Raw genomic sequence first — 24756 nt, forward strand, 5'->3', positions numbered from 1 at the left:
GGCGCTGGGTTCTGTAGCCATGCGTTTTTGCTTACCATACAAATTGGTTTGACAAGTGAACTTGTAGATGGCCGATTCCTGCTGCAGATGAGCAGGCCACTGTTAACGGTTTAGTTCAAAAGATGAATAATTATATTCTGTTGTGTTCTGGTCTGGTGGTTTGCTTATACTTATTAAAATATTAAAGAAATATTTGCTGAGCATTCGTGTGTATATTCGCAAATAATTACTATGTATCTGACAAAACGTGAGGACTGTGATGAGGAAAGTAGAGAAATCACCTCATGGAGCTTGCCAGTCTAATGTCAGAGAGAGAGCATTAACTGATAGATAACCCAGACAGACATATACATTGCCTTATAATTGATAAGTGCCACAAACAAAAGCCTGAGAAGACAGTTTAACAGGGTAATCTAATTTTTACTGGGGATGAGCAGGTATCATTTCTGGAAAGGTAACAGTTAAGCTGAGATCAGGAGGATGAAAAGGAGTGAAGCATGGCAGAAATTAGTATTCCAGGCAGAGATAATGAACATCATGTATAAAAATCATTTGAGTCAGGAAAGAGCTTGGGGCTCTTGAGGAATTCATAGAACATAAAGCATTGCCAAAGGGGGAAAAGAGATGAGACTAAAAAAAAGTGAGCAATGGGCCGGGTGTAGTGGCTTACGCCTGTAATCCCAGCACTTTTGGGGAGTTGAGGCAGGCGAATCACGAGGTCAAGAGATCAAGACCATCCTGGCCAACATGGTGAAACCCTGTCTCTACTAAAAATACAAAACTTAGCTGGGCATGGTGGCGAGCGCCTGTAGTCCCAGCTACTTGGGAGACTGAGGCAGGATAATTGCTTGAACCTGGGAGGAGGTTGCAGTGAGCCAAGATCACACCACTGCACTTTGGCCTGGCGACAGAGCGATTCTGTCTCAAAAAAAAAAAAAAAAAAACAACAACAACAAAAAAAACAAGTAGGCAGGTACCAGACCTTTACCTAGAAGGTGGAAACAGTTCTTTGCCCTACAATTTATTGTATTGTTTTAGCTACAGAGTTAGTATCCTTGTACTTATAAATACATAGAATTTCCCCTTGACAACTATGGCAGTTTTACTCTGTGGATCAGCCTCTTTTTCACTTTTCCTATGTCTTTTACTGACATTCCTCTGAATTATTTGAACTTTCTAGTGGTCATTTGTTGTATTCTTTGGCTTTCCTTTCCTCCAGCCCCAAAAATGTGACCCTTTCTGAAGGTATCAATCCGTGACAGTATAGTTAGCTCCTACAGCCCTTCTAGGAGTGTTCATCTATTTCCGTTACTTCTGTCTTTGCCTTTGTAGATGGCCTATCTTCCAAGCTCAAGTCCGTAATTTCTACATTTAACCTGGATCCTTTGACCCTATTTTTTGCAAGCATCTCAAATTTAACAGAGCTAGTACTAAACTACTCTTCTTTCCCCAAACTAACTTTTCCTTCAACTTCCTTGTTTTTCGATATTTCCCTTTTCATTTGTGTGATTTACACCCTAGTCTAGGTACTCGTGAATTCCTGGAACACCAACAAAGTCTTTTAATGGACTCCGTAGCTTTGCTCATTTTGCCTTTTCCAGTTGGTCTTGCATGTCAACATCAGACTGGTCTTCCAGAAATGCTGCTTTGGTCGTAGCACTTCCCATTTCTTCCATGGCATCCTCACTGACTTTGTAATAAAATCCAAATCATTTAGCTGGCTTCTAAAACTCTCTTTCTAGCCTTTTTACTAATTCCTCTATTTAACTATAACAAATCTGGTGTGTTTTCATTTCTCCAAATGGAGCTCTTGACTTTCTCCTTCCTCATATTTATTCTTGCCATTTTTTTCTTCGTGGAGTGCAATCTATCCCTAACATCATGTACCAAAACCTTAAAATAGCCATTTCAGATATCAACTCCTTTTTGAATTTTTCCTGCTATTCACAACTTACGTATCATAGATGTTTAAACCATTCTTTTGATAGTTAGGTCTTGCCTTATGGTATGTAAAGAATTATACATTTTATATATCCTACACAGTTACAAGAGTTAGGAACTGTTTTATGGATGTGCATTAACATCTCCCCAGTTTTCTACTCCAGTGCTGTGCATATCGTCATGAAGAAAATGTCTTGGGTAAGTGGTAAGGAAAGTTCAAAGGAATTATTAAGACCAAGAAATCAAGAGAAAAAAACTAGAGGTTATCTGCTAAATTTGTACATAACTTTTCAGTTTATTTTTAATATATAACATATAATAAACCTATTTTGGAGGAAAAAGTGGAAAAGTACTCTGTGTAGTTCTTAATGTAGATGTAATAGTTTTACTCTACTTCCATCCCTCCTTATCTTTACAATTTGAAGGATTGTACACAGCACAGCTGGTCAAAATTGTCCTCTATTATAGAGGTACAAAATCACTAAATGGCTTGCACAATTTGGGGTATTCTTACCACTCTTGTTTTTTTCATTTCATCTGTTTATCAAAAAATTTTTGAAGAGGCTGAATAGAGAGGAGGGAGGGAGAGTTTCAGTATTAAATAGGGTCGTCAGGGAAGGAAGGCATTATATAAGAAGGTGACATTTGAGCAAAGGAGGTGGTTAAAGTAGTTACACAGATGACTAGGTAAAGAGCCTTCTGGGCAGAGGGAACAGAAAGGCCTTGAAATGCAAGCCTGGAGTGTTCTAGGAATAGCAGGACCTTTGCCCATCTTTCTTTCCCTGCCCTCCCCTTTGCCTTTCTTTCCGTTCCTGTGCTTTTGCCTTAGAAGTGCCACTTCCTTAGCCTAATTATATGATGGTATGACTGAGACCAAAATAAGAGGTTCAGTAATTTTTCTCTTCCAACCAAGAGGCTTGTGATTCTGAAAAATCCTTGAACCTAGTCGAGACTTAAAATTTTAAGAGGGGAATAAGAATGGATGTCCTAAGTTTATAAAAGCCATCATAAATTTTTTTTTTAGGGTCACTAAAATACAAAAAGTGCTATGAGGAACAGAAAATAGTGACTTGGTAAAGATTAAATGGAGGACAGGGGAAGGGGTCTATTTTGGTTTGGAATAGGAATAGTTTCCCTTAGAAAACATTTAAACTGAGATGATCTGCAGAGTATTTGCAGCAGCGGGAACAACAAGCCTAAAGACCCTAAGGTGGAAACAAGCTTGACAGGTTCTAAGAAGATAGTTCTGTGTGGCTGGAGTGAAGAAAGGAAGTGTTAAAATGTGGCTGGAAGTCTGGGAAGGAACCAGAGCCAGTACAATGGGAAGTGGGGGCCAGTGTTGGTATTAAGTAGAGGAGAAACTTTAGCTGGTTTATATTTCAAAATGATTAGTCAAGTGGCTCTGGCAGTGTGTACTTCCTCACAGGCCTTAATTGCTCAGATTACATCAATTCACCTTCATCTATTCTCTTGGCACTCTGCACTTCCCCTTCATAGCTTATTTGAGTAATTAGTTGCTTACTAATTATTTACTCTTCCAGAATATAAGCCCCATGAGGACAGGGACTAGATCTGTTTACTGCCAGAGTCCCTGTTTGGGTCCCTCGCCTGATTAACCTTTCTGCAGATGTACACACTGTTGATCAGAAGGGAATCAGAGTGCTAACAACTCAAAGTGAATGTCTTAGTCATAGTGGGTCATTGGCATTGTTGTTTCCTTTAAAATACAGTATAAAAAAATTATGTAGTGAAAGAAAAGCATATTGGGCAATAAGAAACTGATACTGGTTGATATATATTTTGAGATGGAGTTTCACTCTTGTTCCCCAGACCAGAGTGCAAAGATGCGATCTTGGCTCGCTGCAACCTCCAACTCCCAGGTTCAAGTGATTCTCCTGCCTCAGCCTCCTGAGTAGCTGGAATTACAGGCATGTGCCACCATACCTGGTTAATTTTGTATTTTAGTAGAGACTGGGTTTCTCTGTGTTGGTCAGGCCTGTCTCAAACTCCTGACCTCAGGTAATCTGCCTGCCTCAGCCTCCCAAAGTGCTAGGATTACAGGTGTGAGCCACTGCACTTGGCGATTTTTTTAATTAGCTGAGCTATTTTGAGGAAATCATTTAGTTTGTGCTTCAACTTTAATGTAACAAATATTTTTGAGAGCCAACTACATATGTTGCATTGTTCCATGACCTTTCATTTATAAATTTGGAATTCATAATACTTTGACTTGGAGATATTGCATACTAACATCCTTACTTCCAGTCAGATTTCTAGTAACTTCCACCATCCGAAACACAAAACCAAAAATCGTAAAAGTCTCTAAGCAATAGGGAAAGCAGCTGTCATAAATCTTATGCACTTTACTTGGAAAAAATGAATGTGGCCCAGTGAATGTTGAGCAGGATTCCTTAATTTCTCTGATCATTTTTCAGAAACTCAGCTCCTTATTTACCCTCTGGAAGTTTGCAGTATAAGCCAATTTCAAGGAAGTGATACAGTTGAAACACTTAGGTGAAATATTTGGAGGAGACAAATGAGAATTTACTTTAATCTTTTCAATTTGTAAATTAAAAAAAAAAAAACAACCAACAGCTTTTTTTTTTTTTTGACATATGGTCTCACTCTGTCACCCAGTGACTCACTATAACCTCTGCCTCCTGGGCCCAAGCAATCCTCCCATCTCAGCCTCCCAAGTAGCTGGGATTACAGGCACAAGCCACCACACCTAGCTAATTTTTTTTTTAAACGGAATTTCGCTCTTGTTGCCCGGGTTGGAGTGCAATGGCGTGATTTTGGCTCACTGCAACCTCTGCCTCCCGGGTTCAAGTGAGTCTTCTGCCTCAGCAGGAGAATAGCGGGGATTACAGGCATGCACCACCACACCCGGCTAATTTTGTGTTTTTAGTAGAGACAGATTTCTCCATGTTGAACAGACTGGTCTTGAACTCCTGACCTCAGGTGATCAGCCCACCTCAGCCTCCCAAAGTGCTAGGATTACAGGCATAAGCCACCATGCCCAGCAGCTAATTTTTTTGTATTTTTTGTAGAGATAGGGTTTCACCATGTTGCCCCAGTTGGGACCAACAGCATTTTGGAAGGGATTTACGGTCTTACTCTTGTCAGTAACACATCAACTTTGAATTGTTTCTCAGTGTAATCTTGGTAATGAACGGCTCATCTATCTGTAACTTTTTTTTTTTTAATCTGTAACTTTTTAAAAGGGTTATAACAGGGCCTTTTGATGTATTTAGGGACCTCTAAAACTGCATGCTAAATTTGTGCACAAGCTTACTATAATTGATAAGACCCCCCAGAAATGGTTAAAGACTACTAAACATATAATCTCCTTTATGACCACTAACATGAATTTATGAGAGAGATTACTGGAATTAAGGTAAAGTCTGAGACTAGAAGATAAGGAAACGAACAATATAATACCAGAGTTGTTATTATCTTTTTACATATGCCAGATAGCCTTGGGTACCTCCAAGATAACTATAGCACAGCAGTAATTCACAGAACCGCAAATGTTCCTCTTTCAGATTGCCCAGATGTACAAGTTACAGTAGTTATTCTCAAAACTTCTGCTCTTTAAAAATATCTAATTATATTAACTACTATCTTAAAATGAAGAACATAATGTAACCCAGCAGAGACCAAAGTCTTTGACTTTAAAATCATAAGAACACTTAAATTTAGTGTTTCAGTATCTCAAAGTAGAAAAAAATATTTTTGGATTATTCCTTTTTTTTTTTTAAGATGGAGTTTCACTCTTGTTGCCCAGGCTGGAGTGCAATGGCACAATCTCAGCTCACTGCAACCTTCTGCCTCCCAGGTTTAAGCAGTTCTCCTGTCTCAGCCTCCTGAGTAGCTGTGCCACCGTGCCCGGCTAATTTTGTATTTTTAGTAGAGATGGCCTCCCAGAGTGCTGGGATTACAGGCATGACCCACTGCACCTGGCCTGGAATCATTCTTATACAGCAGCGGTTCTCAAAGCGTGCTCAAGAGGTCCTAAGGAACCCTGAGACTTGTTTGGCAAGAGCTCCATGAAGTGAAAACTATTTTCGTCATAATTCTGAGATGTTATTTGCCATTTTTGATGCTCATTTTCTCATGATTATACGGTAAGGTTGTCCAGCGGCTACATGGTGCGTAATGTTATAGCAGATTGAATGCAGAAGCCAAATATTACTAACTGAATCTTTGTGTCCTCCAAAAATTCATATGTTGAAACCCTTATCCCAGTGTGGCTATATTTGGAGGTAAGGACTCTAAGGAAGTATATAAAGTTAAATGAGAGCATAGGAATGGGGCCCTGATCTAACAGGATTAATGTCCTTATAAAATGAGATACCTGAGAGCACTCAGTTTCCGTGAGTAAGCACAGAAAAAAAAGCCATGTGAACACAGAGCAAATGGTAGCCACCTACATGCCAAGAGAAGCCTCAGAATGAAACCTACCTTGCTGGTACCTTAATCTTAGACTTCCCAACCTCCAGAACTGTGGGAAATTTCTGATGGTGAAGCCATCCAGCACTCTGTAGTATTTTCTTGTGGCAACCTGAGCAGACTAAGATACCAGACATTAAAGAGACTTACAAAAAGGAAAATTTTTTTTGTCTTGAAAAATATAGTTACATTTTATCAAAAGCATTATTTATATTAATGTAACAGGTTTATTTTTAATAATATTATTTTGTTGAGTTTTTTTGTTTGTTTGTTTGTTTCTGAGACGGAGTCTCCCTCTATCGCCCAGGCTGGGGTGCAGTGGCATGGTCTTGGCTTACGGCAACCTCAGCCTCATGAGTTCAAGCAGTTCTCCTGCTCCAGCTTCCCAAGTAGCTGGGATTACAGGCATGTATCATCATGCCCAGCTAATTTTTGTATTTTTAGTAGAGATGGGGTTTCACCATGTTGGCCAGGCTGGTCTCAAACTCCTGACCTCATTTGATCTGCCTGCCTTGGCCTCCTAAAGTGCTGAGATTACAGGCATAAGCCACCGTGCCTGGCCTATTATTATTAGCAGTATTGACAGGGTCTCACTCTGTCGCCCAGGCTGGAGTGCAGTGATGCAGTCATAGCTCACTGCCACCACTACTGCAGCCTTGAACTCCTGGGTTCAAGCAATTTTCCTGCTTCAGCCTCTTGAGTAGCTGGGACTTCAGACATGTGCAGCCTACCACAGCTGGATAACTTTTGTAGAGGCAACGTCTTACGATGTTGCCTAGACTGGTCTCAAACTCCTAGGCTCAAGTGATCTCCCACCTCAGCCTCCCAAAGTGCTGGGATTACAGGCATGAGCCACTGCATCTGGCCAGATTTAGTATTTTTAGTGAATTAATGAATATTTTAAAATTTCCCTTTTAATTTATAATATGGTAAGTATCAACACACATAGCCCACATAAAGAAAAACTATTTGGATCCTCAGTAATTTTTAAGAGAGTAAGGGGTCATGAGACCAAAAGTTTGAAAATAATAAGTATTGCTTCCTGGTTATTCACTGTTAGAGGACTGAGACTATATAGTGTTTCTTTTCACTGAAACAGACTTAGCAACTATAGTGGGTTGAGTGAGTAGTGTCCCCCCAAATATTCATGTCCACTTGGAACCTCAGAATGTAATCTTATTTGGAAATAAGCTCTTTTGAAATCTATGGATCTTGAGACGAAATTATACTAGATTTAGGGTGATCCCTAAATCCAGTAACTAGTGTCAAGAGAAAGGAGAGGAGATTTGGACACAGAGACAGGGAAGAAGGCTGTGTGAAGGAGGAGGCAGAGACTGGTGTTATGCTGCCACCAGACGCCGGAAGAGGGAAGGAAAGATTCCTACCTAGAGCCTTCAGAGAGAGCATGGTCCTGCTCACATCTTGATTTTGGGCTTCTTCCTTCCAGTATTGTGAGAGAATACATTTCTGTTGTATTCAGCCATCAAGTTTGTGGTGATTTGTTAGGGCAGCCCTAGGAAACTGTAGCAACCCTGGACTTGAGTCCAGGGAGAAAAGATGATAGGAACTCCCACCTTCCTTTTCACTTAGCATATGCCTTTAAGAAAGAGTGCTTTCTTTTTAAAATTGCCCATCTTCTCTGCCAACAGTCATATCTTCTGAGAAGTCTTGCCTCAGCTAAGTGCCAGGAGAAAAGCATCTGATTAAAAGATATGAAGATAAAGATAGATTTAACCTAAAAGATACGTATGCATTTGCATTTTATGAGAAACTGGTTAATGTGGAGGAATGTTAACTGGTAAAATGTTGAAAATTTAGAGATGATATTGCTAGCTACTAGATTGAATTATTTGGTGAAGTATGGGGGAAAAATAGCTGAAATCAAATATTTAATATTTAGCATTCTTTAGAGGAAAATTAAAATAATGTAATAGATATTAATCATTAAATTGCCTTGTCTATTTGTTTCTGTTATTTACAGGTCCAAAAATTTATAGTTTTAATTCTACAAATGATTCTGGTGGTCCTGCAAATCTGGATAAATCTATTTTGAAAGTAAGTAACCAAGGTTTTGAGTCATTTCAAGAAATGTTCCCCCCACCATTTATTTCCCCCCATATCCTTAAATGTAAGAAAATGATGGAGTATTTTAAATTTTTGTAAATAGTATTCTAAGAACTAATCTCTACTAAAAAGAAGTAAATCATACACATATGTTAAGAGACTAAGAAATGAAGGAAGGTCTGGTTAAAATCTAAACTTCTAAGCATGGCATATATGTTTTTTCAGGTCTATTTTAGAATACCTTTTCATTCTCCTATTACTCTGATCTCTATTTAATATTTTAGTTCATGGGACATCTCGTTAATATCTTATTTGTTCTTCTAAATACGTGATTTTACAACTTCAAGCTTTTACTCATATACTCTCTGCCTAGAGTGCCCTCATTTCCCCTTTTTGTTTGTCACTTCTGTTATGTCTATGAAGTCCTTTATAATTTACCAAGTTGATTTTCTTGGTGGTTCTACTATTACTTGATGTTATCTCTTTCAAGAATTGTCATGCTGGGTTATACTTTGTCTCTTTATATATATTTTCTGGGTTAGACTATGAATTTCTGAATTATATGTTTGTGCTTAGTTTATAGTAGGCATTTAGTTAAGAAGTAATAAAGAGAAGAAGGTATTTTTTAAGTAGAAGCTTGTGTACTCTTAGGTTAAAAATAACAAAAGAACAGAAAATAAAATGGCTAGTAGAAAAATCTAGAAGTGCCGGGCGCGGTGGCTCAAGCCTGTAATCCCAGCACTGTGGGAGGCCGAGGCGGGTGGATCACGAGGTCAAGAGATCGAGACCATCCTGGTCAACATGGTGAAACCCCGTCTCTACTAAAAATACAAAAAATTAGCTGGGCATGGTGGCGTGTGCCTATAATCCCAGCGACTCAGGAGGCTGAGGCAGGAGAATTGCCTGAACCCGGGAGGCGGAGGTTGCGGTGAGCCGAGATCGCGCCATTGCACTCCAGCCTGGGTAACAAGAGCAAAACTCCGTCTCAAAAAAAAAAAAAAGAAAAATCTAGAAGTCAAAATCTAGAAGCCAAAAGAATTTGTGTAACTTTTTATTACTATATATTCAGTTTTCAATTTTACATGTTATACTCCTTTTATAGTGTAGCATTTTAGGTTGTGTGCTTGTGCTGTTTACATTAAGGCAGATTCTATGCTCCATCTCCAAGAATTCTGATTTAGTATGGTTAGGATAGAGCTTAGGAATCTGTCTTTGTGACAACAACCCAAGGTTGGTCCAAGGACAATGTCTCGTGACATTGCCCTTGAGAGGCTTTGTAAAAGGATTTTTTCTTGCCATGTGTTATCTTGTTGCTTTTCTCATACTGTATTTTTTCTTATAGAAATGATAGGAATGTGGTCAAATGAATGGTAGTCCAAAAAATTGTAATTACTATATCTGATTTTAGCTGAAATTTTGGGCTTGGTTGGCAGGAATATAGAAAACTGTATGATTGGCTTCTAATTTTTTAATAATTTAGCTTCTAAATGATATGACCTTTTTGGCTTCAACAGGTGGTAATTAATAACAAACTAGAGCAAAGAATTATTGGAGTGATCAATGAGCATAAAAAGCAAAATAATGACAAGGGAATTATTTCTGGAAGACTTACTGCCAAAAAATTGCAGGTATTTTGCAAACTTTTGTAAGTTCCTTAGTTTTAGTAAAGCATTTTTAGACAGCTCCTCGTGTGAGATAAATGTGGGTTTACAACTTCCATTGAGATTTTATGTAGATCATTCCATCTGTAAGAATAGAGAAGGAATTGTGCACGCATTAAATCAAGAAGGTACAAGTGTACATATTAAAAAGGTGACATGAAAATTAAGGCATATCTCCAGAATTGTATTATTGGGCACCTACTATATTAGACTCTGTGCTGGGCACTTTGTTTACATATTCTCTGACACAACAGTCCTAAGAGATAGATATATGTGGCCCCATTTTTTCAAGTGAAAGAATTGAGGCTTGCAAAGATGACATAAGTTATAGCCTAAGGTTACTAGTAAACAGGGTCTGGATTTGAACCCAGTTCTGCTTAAGCATAATGATTATTTATAAAATATATTAAAATTCTTTATCTTTATGTATAAAGATGTTCACGGAAGCACTGCTTGTAATAAAAAATATATATATATCCTAAGTGGTCAGCCATAGAAAAATACAAAATTAAATTAGGATATGTCTACCCAGTGGAATATTATGTAACTATTCAAAGTGATGATGCAGAGTTTCTGATACCTTGGGAAGGTGCTTTTGTTATTATGTTATGTGAAATCTGTTTTTACAAAAATGACTGAAAAGAAATGTACTACATTTAGTATCTTTGGATAGTGAGAATATGAATAATTTATCACGGTTCTCTTTTTTAAAGATCTCTGGTTTCCAAATTCTCACTTCAGTAAACACATTTCATTTTTAACTGGGGAAAAAAAGATTGTTTTGAAATTATAATTTGTGTCAAAGTTTATAGTTTAAAATGAATGAGATAATAAAATTAGCAATACAGGAAGGGTACTTTGACAAATGTGACTTTTTTTACATTTCCTTGTCATAGGATTTATACATGGCTTTACAAGCATTTTCATTTAAGACTAAGGACATTGAAGATGCCATGACCAATACACTCTTATATGGAGGTGACCTTCATTCTGCCTTGGATTGGCTCTGTTTAAACCTTTCAGATGGTAAACAATATCATTAAATTATTTCAGTTTCTAAAACCTTTTGAAGTCATTTTGGGATTTGTATCAACCTTTTGGCTTATGCTTAAATTTTTTCACTGTTATAATTATTTACTTTTAAAGTGTTCTTACCTTCTGTTCTTTTCAGGATATCTCCTTAGAGATTGTGGCCTATGCAAGAAAATATGTTTTGTGTTTTGTGTTCAGTTGTTGATTGTCATTTTCATATGTCTTTAATACAATTTTTACCTATCAGTAAGCTATGTCTCCTGACTTTTGGTTTAGAAATTAGGGCTGTCCTTGGATATATAGTATTTTATTAAGCAGAGGGTAATGATTGTAATCTTTGGCAAGAATCTGGAGTGCAAATGACTTGTGGTGACTAAGGATACTATCACATGGCATGACAGCCAAAGAGTGGGAAGGATTAAGATCTTTTTATGACAATTTAGGAACGTAATATTGAGGGTGAAATAATGGCCAATTAGAAAAGGGCTAGCTACCATCTGATGAGTATGTCCACTTCTAGTTTGACAAATAAAACCAGGCTCATCTTAGGATTTCTATTCTTAGGAGATGAGGGAGTAGAAGAAAATTAAGTGCTCTAAGTCTAGGCAAAGTTTACAAAGTGTATGCTTAACCAATATTTGTGTGTTTTATGTAGCATATGCCTGTTTATTTTCAACATAGTTTATTTTATTTTAAGATGCACTTCCTGAAGGATTCAGTCAGGAATTTGAAGAGCAACAACCTAAAAGCAGGCCGAAATTTCAGTCTTCTCAAATACAAGCCACTATTTCACCTCCATTGCAACCTAAGACCAAAAAACATGAAGAAGACCCTAAGATTAAGGTAATTTAAGAATTAAGCATTTAAAGTGCTATAAAATCAGAATGGAGCACATGTAACAGTTCAAAGAGTATAAATATTAGTTTTCTATAACATTTTTACTTCTTACAAATAACTTATTGGTTTGCCAGACCTTTCTATCACTGTCTTAGTTATTATTATATAACAAACCACCCCAAAATGTAATGGCTTAAACCAACTATTATTTCTTATGATTCTGCAGTCTGTGCTGGGCTTAGCTAGATGGTTCTTCTATTCCAGGAAGTATCTGCCAGGGCTGGAACATCCAAAGTGGCTTCTTCACTCCCATGACTAACGCGTCAGCTGGAGGCTAGCCAGGCATCCCTCTGTCTACGTGTTTTTTCCACATGATTAGCCTGGGTTTCCTCACATATAGTGGCCTGAGGCCTGACTAATGTCTCAGCTGGAGGCTAGCCAGGCATCCCTCTGTCTATGTGTTTTTTTCACATGACTAGCTTGGGTTTCCTCACATATAGTGGTCTTAGGTGGCTTAGGTGTTCTTATAGCATCTGGCTTCCAAGAGTATTTTAAGATGATAAGCCAAAATGTACAAATTCTTATCAAGCTCCTGCTTTATCATTCTTGCTAATGTTCCATGAGTGAAGCAAGTCACATGACCAAGCCCAGAGTCTCTGTGAAAGAAAATTACAGTCAAGTGTGAATAATGGGACTGTAATTCATTAGGGCGTTACACTTAAATACTCTGCATATTATAAAACATCTATGGAAAAAATCTTCCTCATAAAACCATTTTTTTAAGGAATAACACTAGTTTTTAACATTTCTCCTTTCATTCTTTTTTACCCCTTTATGTAAACATATTCTTTGGATTCTGCAGTTTTAAACTTATTAATGTTGAAGTCAATTTATTTGTCCTTCACCGAGCAATAAAGAATAACGGCTTATATGTCTACTGTTTTTGAGTGTGAGGAAATTGTAAAAGCAGTGACAAGATAGTTTTGATACCTTTTTCTTACTTTGGTTTTTCAGATATTTGTTTTCTCTTTATAGCCAAAAAAGGAAGAAAAAAATGTGGAAGTAAATATGAAAGAGTGGATTTTACGGTATGCCGAACAACAAAATGAAGAAGAAAAGAATGAGAATTCTAAAAGTCTAGAAGAGGAGGAAAAATTTGACCCTGTGAGTAGAAATTTGTATTAGGCTTCTAACTGGATGTTCCTAAGCAAGATATATTTACTTTTCTGAGCCTTAGTGTGCTCATTTATAAATTGGAAATGTACTTCTAATGGGTTGATATGAGGATTAAGTAACACTTAGGTAAAAACTTAGCAGAAAGTTAACTGCTCAACAGATGTTAATTACATTTCTCATGTTTAAGGAGATAATCAGATATTTTAAAATGATTTTTATGAGTAAGGAGTATGCTAAATCCTTTAGGTAATGAAAAAGATAAGGCACATTCCTTTACAGAAGTTCACAGTCTAGAGAGAAAAACAGACATCATATTATAAGATAGAAATATAAGGCAGAAAATATACTATTAAGTCAAAAGAGCATGGTATGGGAAATATTGCAATACATATATCTGACAAAGGACTTCTGTACATAATTATATAAAGAAGCTTTAAAAGCAGACACCTCACAAAAGTAGATTAGAGAAATCAAAATGAAAACATAAATGAGATACCGCTATATATCCATCAGAATGTCTAAAACTAAAAAGCTCAATGATACTAAATGTTGGGGAGAATGTGGAGCAACTAGAGTCCTCATATTGCTAATGGGAGTGTAAAGCTAATGGAAGTGTAAAATGATATAACCACTTAGGAAAACTGGCCCTTTCTCATAAAGTTAAACATATACTTGTCATGTGACCCAACAATCTTATTTCTAGGTATTAAGAAAAATTAAAACATCTGTAAACAAAGACTTGTACATAAATGTTCATAGCACCTTTATTTATATTAGGCAAACAGCCCACACATCTGTCAACAGGCAAATGGCAAATAGTGATAGAAGTTGTAGAACAGCATGTGTAATCTGATGAATTCATTTGTGTAAAAGAAAAAATATATATACTGTAGCTACATATTTGCATTTTACATATGCAAAGAAAACATCTGGAAAGAGACACTAGAATCTGTTCCTGGTGATTAGGACCAAGATGGTAGGATGGGATGGAGAATTCTTTTTTATATTCTTCTGTATATCCAAGCTTTTTTAAACCATGTTTCTATATTAAACTAATATAAGTAAAACATTTAGAGCAGTAAAAGTCTACTTTGAGATTCAGAGAAAGAAGCAGCCTCTTCTAATTATAGCATTAGGTCAAGACTTCAAAGAGCAGTAAAAGTCTACTTTGAGATTCAGAGAAAGAAGCAGCCTCTTCTAATTATAGTATTAGGTCAAGACTTCAAAGAGATAGGGCCTACGGATGCATAGAGTTCACACAGGCAAAGATGGGACCTAAAGGATGCACAGAGTTCAGACAAGCAAAGAAAGATGGGAAGATGGTCCAGATTTGTGAAACAGAGTGAACAAGGGTACAGATGTGGAATTGTACAAGGAGCCTTTCAGTATTAAAAAAATGGATGAGCATATATAGAGATAAAATGTATAGATGAGTACTGGTATATAGGAAACTGGAAAATTTTGATGTCCAGAAAGTGATTTTGACACTTTTCCTTTGACAGTAAGGAGCCACTACAGATTTAGGGAAGAGCCACCACAGATTTAGAGGCAGGTGACTGACAAGAAGGATTTGACATTTTAGGTCAAGCTTAGTAGTATTCGAGGTAGTTTGGAATATTGAATGATGTGCAAAGTGATTTGGAAAGGGTAGGGAGGCCATTATGGTAGCTGTTGGACTTGCTCAGGTGTGTTATAATAAAGGCTCAAATCAGTAGTTGGAAAGGGAGACAGACATTTGTAAAGCAAGAATCAATAGAAGTTGGTGCTTTACTGAATATAAAGGCTAAGGAACATTTCTTCAGAGAAGATATACAAATCACCAGTAAGTCTATGAAGAAATGCTCAACATTACTAATCGTTAGGGAAATACAAATCAAAACCACAGTAAGATACCATTTCACATCCATTAGGATGTCAACTATCAAAAAAACAAAAACTGGAAATAATAAATGTTGACAAGGACATAGAGGAATTAGAACCCTATGTACTGTTAGTGGGAATGTAAAATGGTGCAGTCATTGTGGAAAATAGTTTGGTAGTTCCTCAAAAAATTAAAAATCAAATTGCCATATGATCCAGCAATTCCACATCTGGGTATATACTCAAAAGAATTGAAAGCAGAATCTTGGAGGAGATATACGTATACTATGTTCATAACAGCATTATTCACAATAGCTGAGACATGGAAGCAATCCAGTATCTACCAATAAGATGAATGGATAGGTAAAATGTGGCATGCACATAGAATAGTATTCAGCCTTAAAAAAGAAAGAAGTTCTGATACATGCTACAACACAGATAGACCATTATGCTAAGTGAAATATGCCAATCACAAAAAGACAGATACCATATGATTTCACATATATGAGGTCCCTAAGTCAAATTCACAGAGACAAAGTAGAATGGAAGTTGTCAGGGGTTGGTGGGGGAGGGGAGAATGGGTAGCTACCATTTAATGGGAATAGAGTTTCATGTTTGCCAGATGAAAAGGGTTCTGGAAATGGATGGTGGTGATAGTTGTATAACGTTATGAATGTATTTAATACCACTAAACTGTACACTTAAAAATGGTTAAGATGGCAAATTTTATGGGGGGAAAAATGTGCCAAAGATGGCAAGAGGTGCATAAGTGGAGGGATAGTGTTATCATTGCCAAGTACAGGAAAGATGGAAAGGATAAGTATGATTTGGGAGAATTTGAGGTGGTAGCTAACCCTCTTGTCTGTTACACTGTAATGATATTTGTCTCTACAAAAAGTGGAACCAGAATTCAGCTAGATATGTTTGCTTAATTATCTCTTTTTCCTTCTCTTAACAGTTGTGTTTCATTCTTCAATCCATGGTTTTATGTTTCTAATCTCCTGTCACTTATTAACCTAAGAGGGAGAAAAACAGTAATTTGAGTTTAACTTTAAATAGTTCCTAGTTTTTGCTCAGGAGTCGCATCATGTCCTTGAGGGTTATGACATCCATTTTCCTCAGAAGCCATTTTTTTCCTGTCTTCCTTAAGATAGAGATTATGTGAAGTTAACATTCAGATGAGTATTGCTATTACTGTATGAATAATCCTTTAATATGCATACTTATGAAACAGTTTATATAGAAATGAACTCATACTTTTTATTCTGCAGCTTGCTTTAATTTACTAACAGGTCAAAGAAGTTTCTCCATGTGGATCACCCTGTTTCTTTTGCTAACCTCATTTTATTTTCTCTCTCTCTTTTTTTTTTTCTTTTCAGTAATGGCTATAAGCAAACCTCATTTTATTTTCTAATGACTAAATAGTTTTCTCTGTAGAGATGTGCCATATATGATTTCCAGTTTTTCTTTTGTAGTTGTTGCTTCACCAGACATCTATGTACCTGGAAATCTATGCATTTGTTTTATTTCTCTATGAAAAATTCCTAAAAGTAGATTTGCTAGATCAAAGGATAAGGCAAAAATATCACAGATTTTGATACAATATATTGACCATAGATAAACTAATCTTGCTTTTCTTTTTTTTCCCCCCTCCCCATTATTTTATTTGGAACAGAACGAAAGGTACTTACATCTTGCAGCAAAACTGCTGGATGCAAAGGAGCAAGCAGCTACCTTTAAACTAGAAAAAAACAAGCAAGGCCAAAAAGAGGCTCAAGAAAAAATAAGGAAATTTCAAAGAGGTAAACATTTTCAAATACTTAGATGTATAAATGTAATTGCCTTCTATTTGTTGGCCGTCCTGGGATGGATGATGCTTCCTTTTAATATGCCTATCCTTTCAAACATTATACATGGATTAGCAAACTTTTAAAATAATAAGCTAAGTAGTAAATACTGTGGACTTCATGGGCCATACAGCCTCTGTTATAACTATTCAAATTTGCTGTTACAGCATAAAAGCAGCCATAAACCACACGAAAATGAATGGCTATATTCCAATCAGACTTTATTTATGGATACTATAAATTTCAAATAATTGTATCATGTCACCAAATATTCTTATATCCGCTTGAAAATGTAAACACCATTCTAGCTTGCAAACCATACAAAACAGGCAGTGTTGGCCTACAAGACATAGTTTGCCAACCTATGATTTATACCATAAAATACCATTGTCATTCAAGGAAGGTGAATACAATTCCATTAGTATCTATTTCTAATGAAGATGTTTGTTTTTCCAGGCATATTACACCTATTAAATAATTTATTTTAGAAGTTTTTGTATATGTTGTGAAAGTTAATAAATTGCCTCTGACTCCTAGCACAGATTCCTAATAGGAAATTATTAAATAATTAGCTCCAATGAAAAAGAAGAAATGCACTTTTTTGAACCATTTTGCAAAATAAGGCATGGAAATCATGAAACTCCTGGTGTATAAAGACCAAAAAAGTAAATAAATAAAAGATAAATAAATTTTTTTAAAACCATAAAACTAAACATTATCTTTTTCTTGGTAGAAATGGAAACTTTAGAAGACCATCCAGTATTTAACCCAGCCATAAAGATTTCACATCAACAAAATGAAAGAAAAAAGCCTCCTGTAGCCACAGAAGGAGAAAGTGCGTTGAACTTTAATTTATTTGAAAAATCTGCAGCTGCTACTGAAGAAGAGAAAGGTAAAATGAAGGGAAGATGGTCAGGGTATAATTTATAAATAATAAAATGTCAAGGAATATATAATGGTAAAATTCGTTACTTTGCATTCTGGCAAAGTACATAAGATGACAGTAAAGTTACACTTTATAAGCTGTCTCGAAAAAGTATTAACGATTATGACAACATATATGTTCAGCATTTAGTTATTACAAATAAATATCTTGCCTCAGTCTCATCTCTCTCTGATTCATCTCCAGACTGCTGCCAGAGTTATATTTCTGTAACACAGATCTCTAAATGTTAGTTTCCTGCCAGAAACCATTAATGGCTATGAGCCTACTGACATCAGTAACAAGTCCAAATCGTTTAGCATGGCATTCTGGGTCCTTTGCATTCTGCCACAATCTACCTTTCTACCTTATTCCCTTGGCTTATTACTTCAGCCACATTACTCTAAAACACTGGCTGTTTTATAGTTTCATTACTTTGCTCATTTTGCTACCCCCTGCGTGGCCAACCTGTTCCCAATCAAGACTTAACACAAACAGCACCTCTTCTCTAAGCCCTCCCTAATTCCCTCTATACCACCAGACAACAAGTAATCATGTACTTCTTTGTGCTCCCAAGTTAATTATTTTTTTTTTTTTTTTTTTTTTTTTTTTTTTTTTTTTTTGAGGCGGAGTTTCGCTCTTGTTACCCAGGCTGGAGTGCAATGGCGCGATCTCGGCTCACCGCAACCTCCGCCTCCTGGGCTCAGGCAATTCTCCTGCCTCAGCCTCCTGAGTAGCTGGGATTACAGGCACTCGCCACCATGCCCAGCTAATTTTTTGTATTTTTAGTAGAGACGGGGTTTCAATATGTTGACCAGGATGGTCTCGATCTCTTGACCTCATGATCCACCCGCCTCGGCCTCCCACAGTGCTGGGATTACAGGCTTGAGCCACCACGTCCGGCCCCCCAAGTTAATTATTTAAAAAAAAAAAAATTGGAGTTAATTATTGATATAGCAAGTACAGTATTTATCAGATTGCATCATAGTTTTTAAAAGACTATCGTATTTATCAGATAACATTTATACTATTAATTATAATACCATAATTTGCATTATAGTTTTTAGAAGACCAGACTGGATGGTCTTCTAAAAACTATAGAAGTTTTTTAGTTAATTATTTTTTAAAAGTAATAGTATATAGTAAATAGTATAGTATTTATTATATTCTATAGTATAATAGTATACTATTTACTAATAGTAAATAGTTTAATAGTATACTATAGAATATAATAAATACTATACTATTTACTATATACTATTTTATACTATTACTTTTATACTATTTACTATTATACTTATAGTATAATAGTATACTATTTACTAATAGTAAATAGTATAATAGTATATAGTATTTATCAGATTGCATTATAGTTTTTAGAAGACCATCAAGCATAGTATTTATCACATAATATTTATACTGTTTATCATAATACTATAATTTGCATTATAGGTTTGTTTTGTTTGAGACAGAGTTTTACTCTTGTTGCCCGGGCTAGAGTGCAATGGCATAATCTCAGCTCCCTGCAACCTCCACCTCCCCGCAACCTCCACCTCCCCAGGTTCAAATGATCCTCCTGCCTCAGACTCCCGAGTAGCTGGGATTACAGGCGTGCACCACCATGCCCAGCTAATTTTTGTATTTTTAGTAGAGACGGAGTTTTACCATGTTGACCAGGCTGGTCTTGAAGTCCTGGCCTCAGGTAATCTGCCCACCTTGGCCTCCCAACCCACTGGGATTACAGGCATGAGCCACTGCACCTGGCCTTCTTTTTCCTTTTTTTTTGAGAGGGAGTCTCGCTGTTGTTGCCCAGGCTGGAGTGCAGTAGCATGATCTTGGCTCATTGCAACCTCCGCCTCCTGGGTTCAAGCAATTCTCCTGCCTCAGGCTCTCCAGTAGCTGGGATTACAGATGCATGCCACCACAACCAACTAATTTTTGTATTTTTAGTAGAGACAGGGTTTTGCCATATCAGCCAGGCTGGTCTCGAACTCCTGACTTCAGGTGATCTGCCTGGCTCAGCCTCCCAAAGTGCTAGAATTACAGGTGTGAGCCACCAGGCCTGGCTACACATTATAGTTTTTAGAAGACCAGACTGGATGTTCTTCTAAAAACTGTAAAAGTTTTTAAGTTAATTATTTTTTTAAAAAAAATTCTGAGTTAATTATTGATATAGCAAGTATAGTATTTATCAGATTACGTTATAGTTAGTTTAGTCCCACACTAAATTGTCAGTTTTTAAAATTAATCATTCTTGAGTAGTACTTACTGTTTTGTGGGGGTGGTTTTGAGACAGAGTCTCACTCTATCACCCAGGCTGGAGAGCAGTGGCACAATCTCAGCTCACTGCAACCTCCACCTCCCAGGTTCAAGTGATACTCCTGCTTCAGTCTCTTGAGTAGCTGGGATTACAGGTGTGTGCCACCACATCCAGCTAATTTTTGTATTTTTAGTAGAGACAGGGTTTCACCATGCTGGTGACCTCCTGACCTCAGGCGATCCACCCGCCTTGGCCTCCCAAAGTGTTGGGATTACAGACGTGACCCACCACACCCACCCTCTGTATTTATTGTGTGTTAAGTAATAAATAAAACCTAGTCTCTGACTTGACTTCAAGTGTATAGAAGGAAAGGTAAGTTTTAAATATATACAAGTAAATACATAATTACAAATTATGATGTGTGCTATCAAAGGAAGTAGCTTCTAATAATATAGATAACAAATGGGTCTAATCTGGATTGGGAAGACCTTGCTGTAATGACATTTACTCTGAGATTTGACAGATGTTTAGCTTGATGTTTAGCTTTAGTTAGCTTGATGACAAGTTGGTGGAACAGTCCTTCCAAGGAGATGGTACGTTGGAAGTCAAAGGTTAAAAAAAAAGCAGCACTATTCAACAGAATTTTCAATGATGGAAATGTTCTATATCTTTGCTATCCAATGTCATAGCTGCTAGCCAAATATGAGCATGAAGCGTTTGAAGTGCAATTAAGAAACTGAATAATGATCGAGACCATCCTGGTCAACATGGTGAAACCTCGTCTCTACTAAAAATACAAAAAATTAGCTGGGCATGGTGGCGCGTGCCTGTAATCCCAGCTACTCAGGAGGCTGAGGCAGGAGAATTGCCTGAACCCAGGAGGCGGAGGTTGCGGTGAGCCGAGATCGTGCCATTGCACTCCAGCCTGGGTAACAAGAGTGAAACTCCGTCTCAAAAAAAAAAAAAAAAAAGAAACTGAATAATTTACATTTAACTAACCACATGTGGCTATGGCTGCTGTTCTGAGACAGGCATACTTAGAGCATTGAAGAGCTGACTGATGGCCATTGTGATTGTAGCATAATGAACAGGAGGGAAGAGTGGCAAAGGATAGGCAGAGAATAGTAAGGAATTTGGACTTTATCTGTATCAGTAAGCTACTGAGGGTAGTGCCGGTACAGATGGTGGTGGCAGGTAGCTGATAAGCCTAGAAATGACATCCGATTTCTATTTTTTTAATGATTTTACTTACAGAGTAGGCTTCCAAACGTTGTAATTTGTAGTATCCTAAGTTCATCACATGGATAGTATCATATTTTACAAGAATACTTAAGTTCCTCAATTATTTTTAAAGATTCAGAATTTTCCCTAGTTCTATCCATTGAGGATTTCCTTTAGTTACTTAGAGAAAATCAAGCTTTTCTATCTCTCCGTTTTTCACCTATTCTCTTCTGAAAGTGCTGTTTTCCAAAGCGAGAGGACTTTAATCACTGAAAAGAGAATGTATATTACTGCATGACCATTTTTAAAGAACCAATCTTTGTTTACCATTTTAGATAAAAAGAAAGAACCTCATGATATAAGAAATTTTGACTATACTGCTCGAAGTTGGACTGGAAAATCTCCCAAACAATTTCTGATTGATTGGGTCAGGAAGAATCTTCCCAAGAGTCCAAATCCTTCCTTTGAAAAAGTTCCAGTAGGCAGATACTGGAAATGTAGGTATGTGTTTTTAATTGATTCAATGAACTTTAGAAAAATTTAAGGTGGAAATTTTTTGTTTCCTGTGAGTTAAGCAGACATTTAGGAAGCTCTCTAATCTACATCTCAGGTTTATTGTCTGATAGATTACTGTTATCTAATACAGGCCTTCCATGGAAATACTTAAACAATTAACAAGCTTAAGTTTAATTTTAATGGAATTCTGAATTTTTTTTATCTGACTTTAGCAATTTTATTTTTTAAAATTGTTTTTGCCTCTTTGTAGGGTTAGGGTAATCAAGTCTGAAGATGATGTCCTGGTCGTGTGTCCTACAATCTTAACAGAGGATGGCATGCAGGCTCAGCACCTAGGAGCTACTTTAGCCCTTTATCGTTTAGTTAAAGGGCAGGTAAGATTTTTTAGGCCTAACTATATCTGTATGTAGAAGGCAGCATTTAATTATCATTCAGTTTTCTCTTTATTGACTGTTTCTTCTGATTAATCCTCATTTCTCATTATTCCTAATTTAGCTTCCTTTCAACCCTAAACACAGTTTAATCTTTCTTTCCTCGGAGACCAGAAGTCTGAAAGAAAGGGTACGATGATCCGACTTTTGGAGCCATGCTAATTTACCTATGCTAAAAACAGTTGTTAGCATGGTTGAATTAAGGAGAATTTTTGTTTTTTTTGAGACAGCATCTTGCTATGTTGCCCAGGCCGGAGTGCGGTGGCAGTCACAGCTCACTTCACCTCAAGTGATCCTCCTGCCTCAGCCTCCTGAGTAGCTGGTACTACAGGCATATGCCACCACATCCAAAAAAAATTTTTTATAGAGACAGGGTCTTACTATATTGCCTAGGCTGAACATTTTTTAAGTTTGTTTTCCTTTAATGTTATATTGTCTCTCCAACTTAAAAAAATTATATAGACATTGCTTCCATTACCCAATTTTAGGTTATATTAACAATACACTTGCAGTTTCAGGAAAGATTAAAATAAAATGCTACTGAAGGAAGCTCTTTAAAAGAACATAATACTCTTTTTTTAAATATTGGATTGTCAGTATTTCCTTTTTACAGTAAATGTGTTTATTCAGAAAAAATTAGAACCATTGAAAATTTTAGACACTGATTTAATGTAACTCTGGACAGTAGTTCTTTTCCTATTTTTGCCAGTAAAAGTTCTTAATGCATTATTTCCCTTACTTTGAAAAATAAGGCACTATGAACTATTTTGCAAAGTAAGGCACTATGAACTATTTGCTTGATAAAAAAGACTATCAGTGTCAGAGAGATAATTGTGGGTTCTTTATAGCACAGAATTAAGATAACTTAGATTCCATCCAGTATAGTTCATTTAAAATACTTTGACATCTGTCACATTTTACAGCTGCCAGAATCTCAAAAGAACTGCTTTATGGTTCATTAATATTTTATGTAGTGCCACTATAGGAATAAATAATAGACATTTATTCAGTAGTTTAACATGTTCCAAGAATAAGCACCTCACATATCTTAACTAATTTAACTTCAGAATATGCCTACAAGGGAGGTACAATTACTAGCCCCATTTTAAAAATGCAGAAGCTGAGACACATAGAGGTTAAGTGCATTGCCCAAGGTTACACAGCTAGTCAGTCAAGAAGCCTGAATATGATATGCAATTTTGAATTTGCATCATACACATACATATATTAAAATAATAATTTGAGTCAAATTACATTTTAAGATGAATATAGCTATACTTTTAAGTGTTAATCTATTGAATTTCCGTATTGAATAATTAGTAAAAATAACATACCCCTATTTTTCCTTTAGTCAGTTCATCAGTTACTTCCTCCCACTTACCGAGACGTTTGGCTGGAGTGGAGTGATGCAGAAAAGAAAAGGGAAGAATTAAATAAAATGGAAACCAATAAACCACGTGATCTTTTTATTGCCAAGCTTCTAAATAAATTGAAACAGCAGCAACAACAGCAACAACAGCATTCTGAAAATAAGAGGGAAAACTCTGAAGATCCTGAGGAATCTTGGGAAAATTTAGTTTCGGATGAGGATTTTTCTGCACTGTCCTTGGAATCAGCAAATGTGGAAGATTTGGAACCTGTTAGGAATCTCTTTAGAAAGTTGCAAAGCACACCTAAGTATCAAAGACTTCTGAAGGAAAGACAACAGTTACCTGTATTTAAACATCGGGATTCTATTGTTGAAACTCTTAAAAGGCACCGGGTAGTGGTTGTGGCAGGTGAAACAGGGAGTGGTAAAAGTACCCAGGTACCACATTTTCTATTGGAAGATTTGCTTCTAAATGAGTGGGGAGCAAGTAAATGTAACATTGTCTGTACCCAACCCCGAAGAATCTCAGCAGTGAGTTTAGCCACCAGAGTGTGTGATGAATTGGGCTGTGAAAATGGACCTGGAGGAAGGGTAAGCTGTCATTCACCTCCACCTCAGTGAATGGTGACATTACCTTTGCTTTTGTGATCCAAATGGAATTGTACCATATATGAGTTTTCACTGTTACTGGTTGATCAGTAGCACGTATCAGGCACTTTTCATGTTTTCTTTGATAGATGTGATAGTATGCCACTGTCCTGTGAAAAGGATTATCAGTAGTCTGTCATAAAATTCTCTTAGAAAAAAATATATTAACTATAATAATTGAGTATTCAAATATATTACACGCTAAATTGAACAGCCAAGGAATGTGGACAAACTCAAATTTCACTAAAATATATCTCAAGATTTTGCAGCCTTTTCTGTGAAATGTATTCCTGAATGATTTCCATTAATTCTTTTTAGTGAGCAGAAGGGAAAAACAGTATAGATTAAAATGCTAGTATGTTCAAACTCCATATTTAAAAGAAAAAATGAGAAAAATACTTAAATATCTATTGTCATGCATTTTGCCATGTAAGTGTATGCAAAACTGGCCAAACCTTAACCAGAGTGACTGCAAAGTATAGGAATTAGTTTAATTAATTAAACTAATTTGAACCAAAT

General features: G+C 36.5%; 1 protein-coding gene across 3 annotated transcripts in view; it reads left to right on the forward strand.

The window, feature by feature from the left end:
* The window catches only part of DHX29 (DExH-box helicase 29), a 50923-nt gene that overhangs the window by 998 nt on the left and 25169 nt on the right, over nt 1-24756 (forward strand). For all 3 annotated transcript variants that reach the window (XR_004269713.1, XM_032280737.1, XM_032280745.1), the window contains exons 2-11: nt 8375-8448; nt 9972-10085; nt 11015-11144; nt 11848-11993; nt 13023-13151; nt 16699-16825; nt 17604-17762; nt 21609-21774; nt 22040-22163; nt 23572-24180. Coding sequence is in view for 2 of the 3 variants with exons in the window: in XM_032280737.1 (XP_032136628.1) it covers nt 8375-8448; nt 9972-10085; nt 11015-11144; nt 11848-11993; nt 13023-13151; nt 16699-16825; nt 17604-17762; nt 21609-21774; nt 22040-22163; nt 23572-24180 (1778 nt within the window). In the remaining variant the exon portion in view is untranslated. The remainder of the gene's footprint in view (nt 1-8374; nt 8449-9971; nt 10086-11014; nt 11145-11847; nt 11994-13022; nt 13152-16698; nt 16826-17603; nt 17763-21608; nt 21775-22039; nt 22164-23571; nt 24181-24756) is intronic.

Source organism: Sapajus apella, unplaced genomic scaffold (genome assembly GCF_009761245.1).
Source record: "Sapajus apella isolate SASKATOON/1434 unplaced genomic scaffold, GSC_monkey_1.0 scaffold1, whole genome shotgun sequence".
NCBI classification, from domain to species: domain Eukaryota; kingdom Metazoa; phylum Chordata; class Mammalia; order Primates; family Cebidae; genus Sapajus; species Sapajus apella.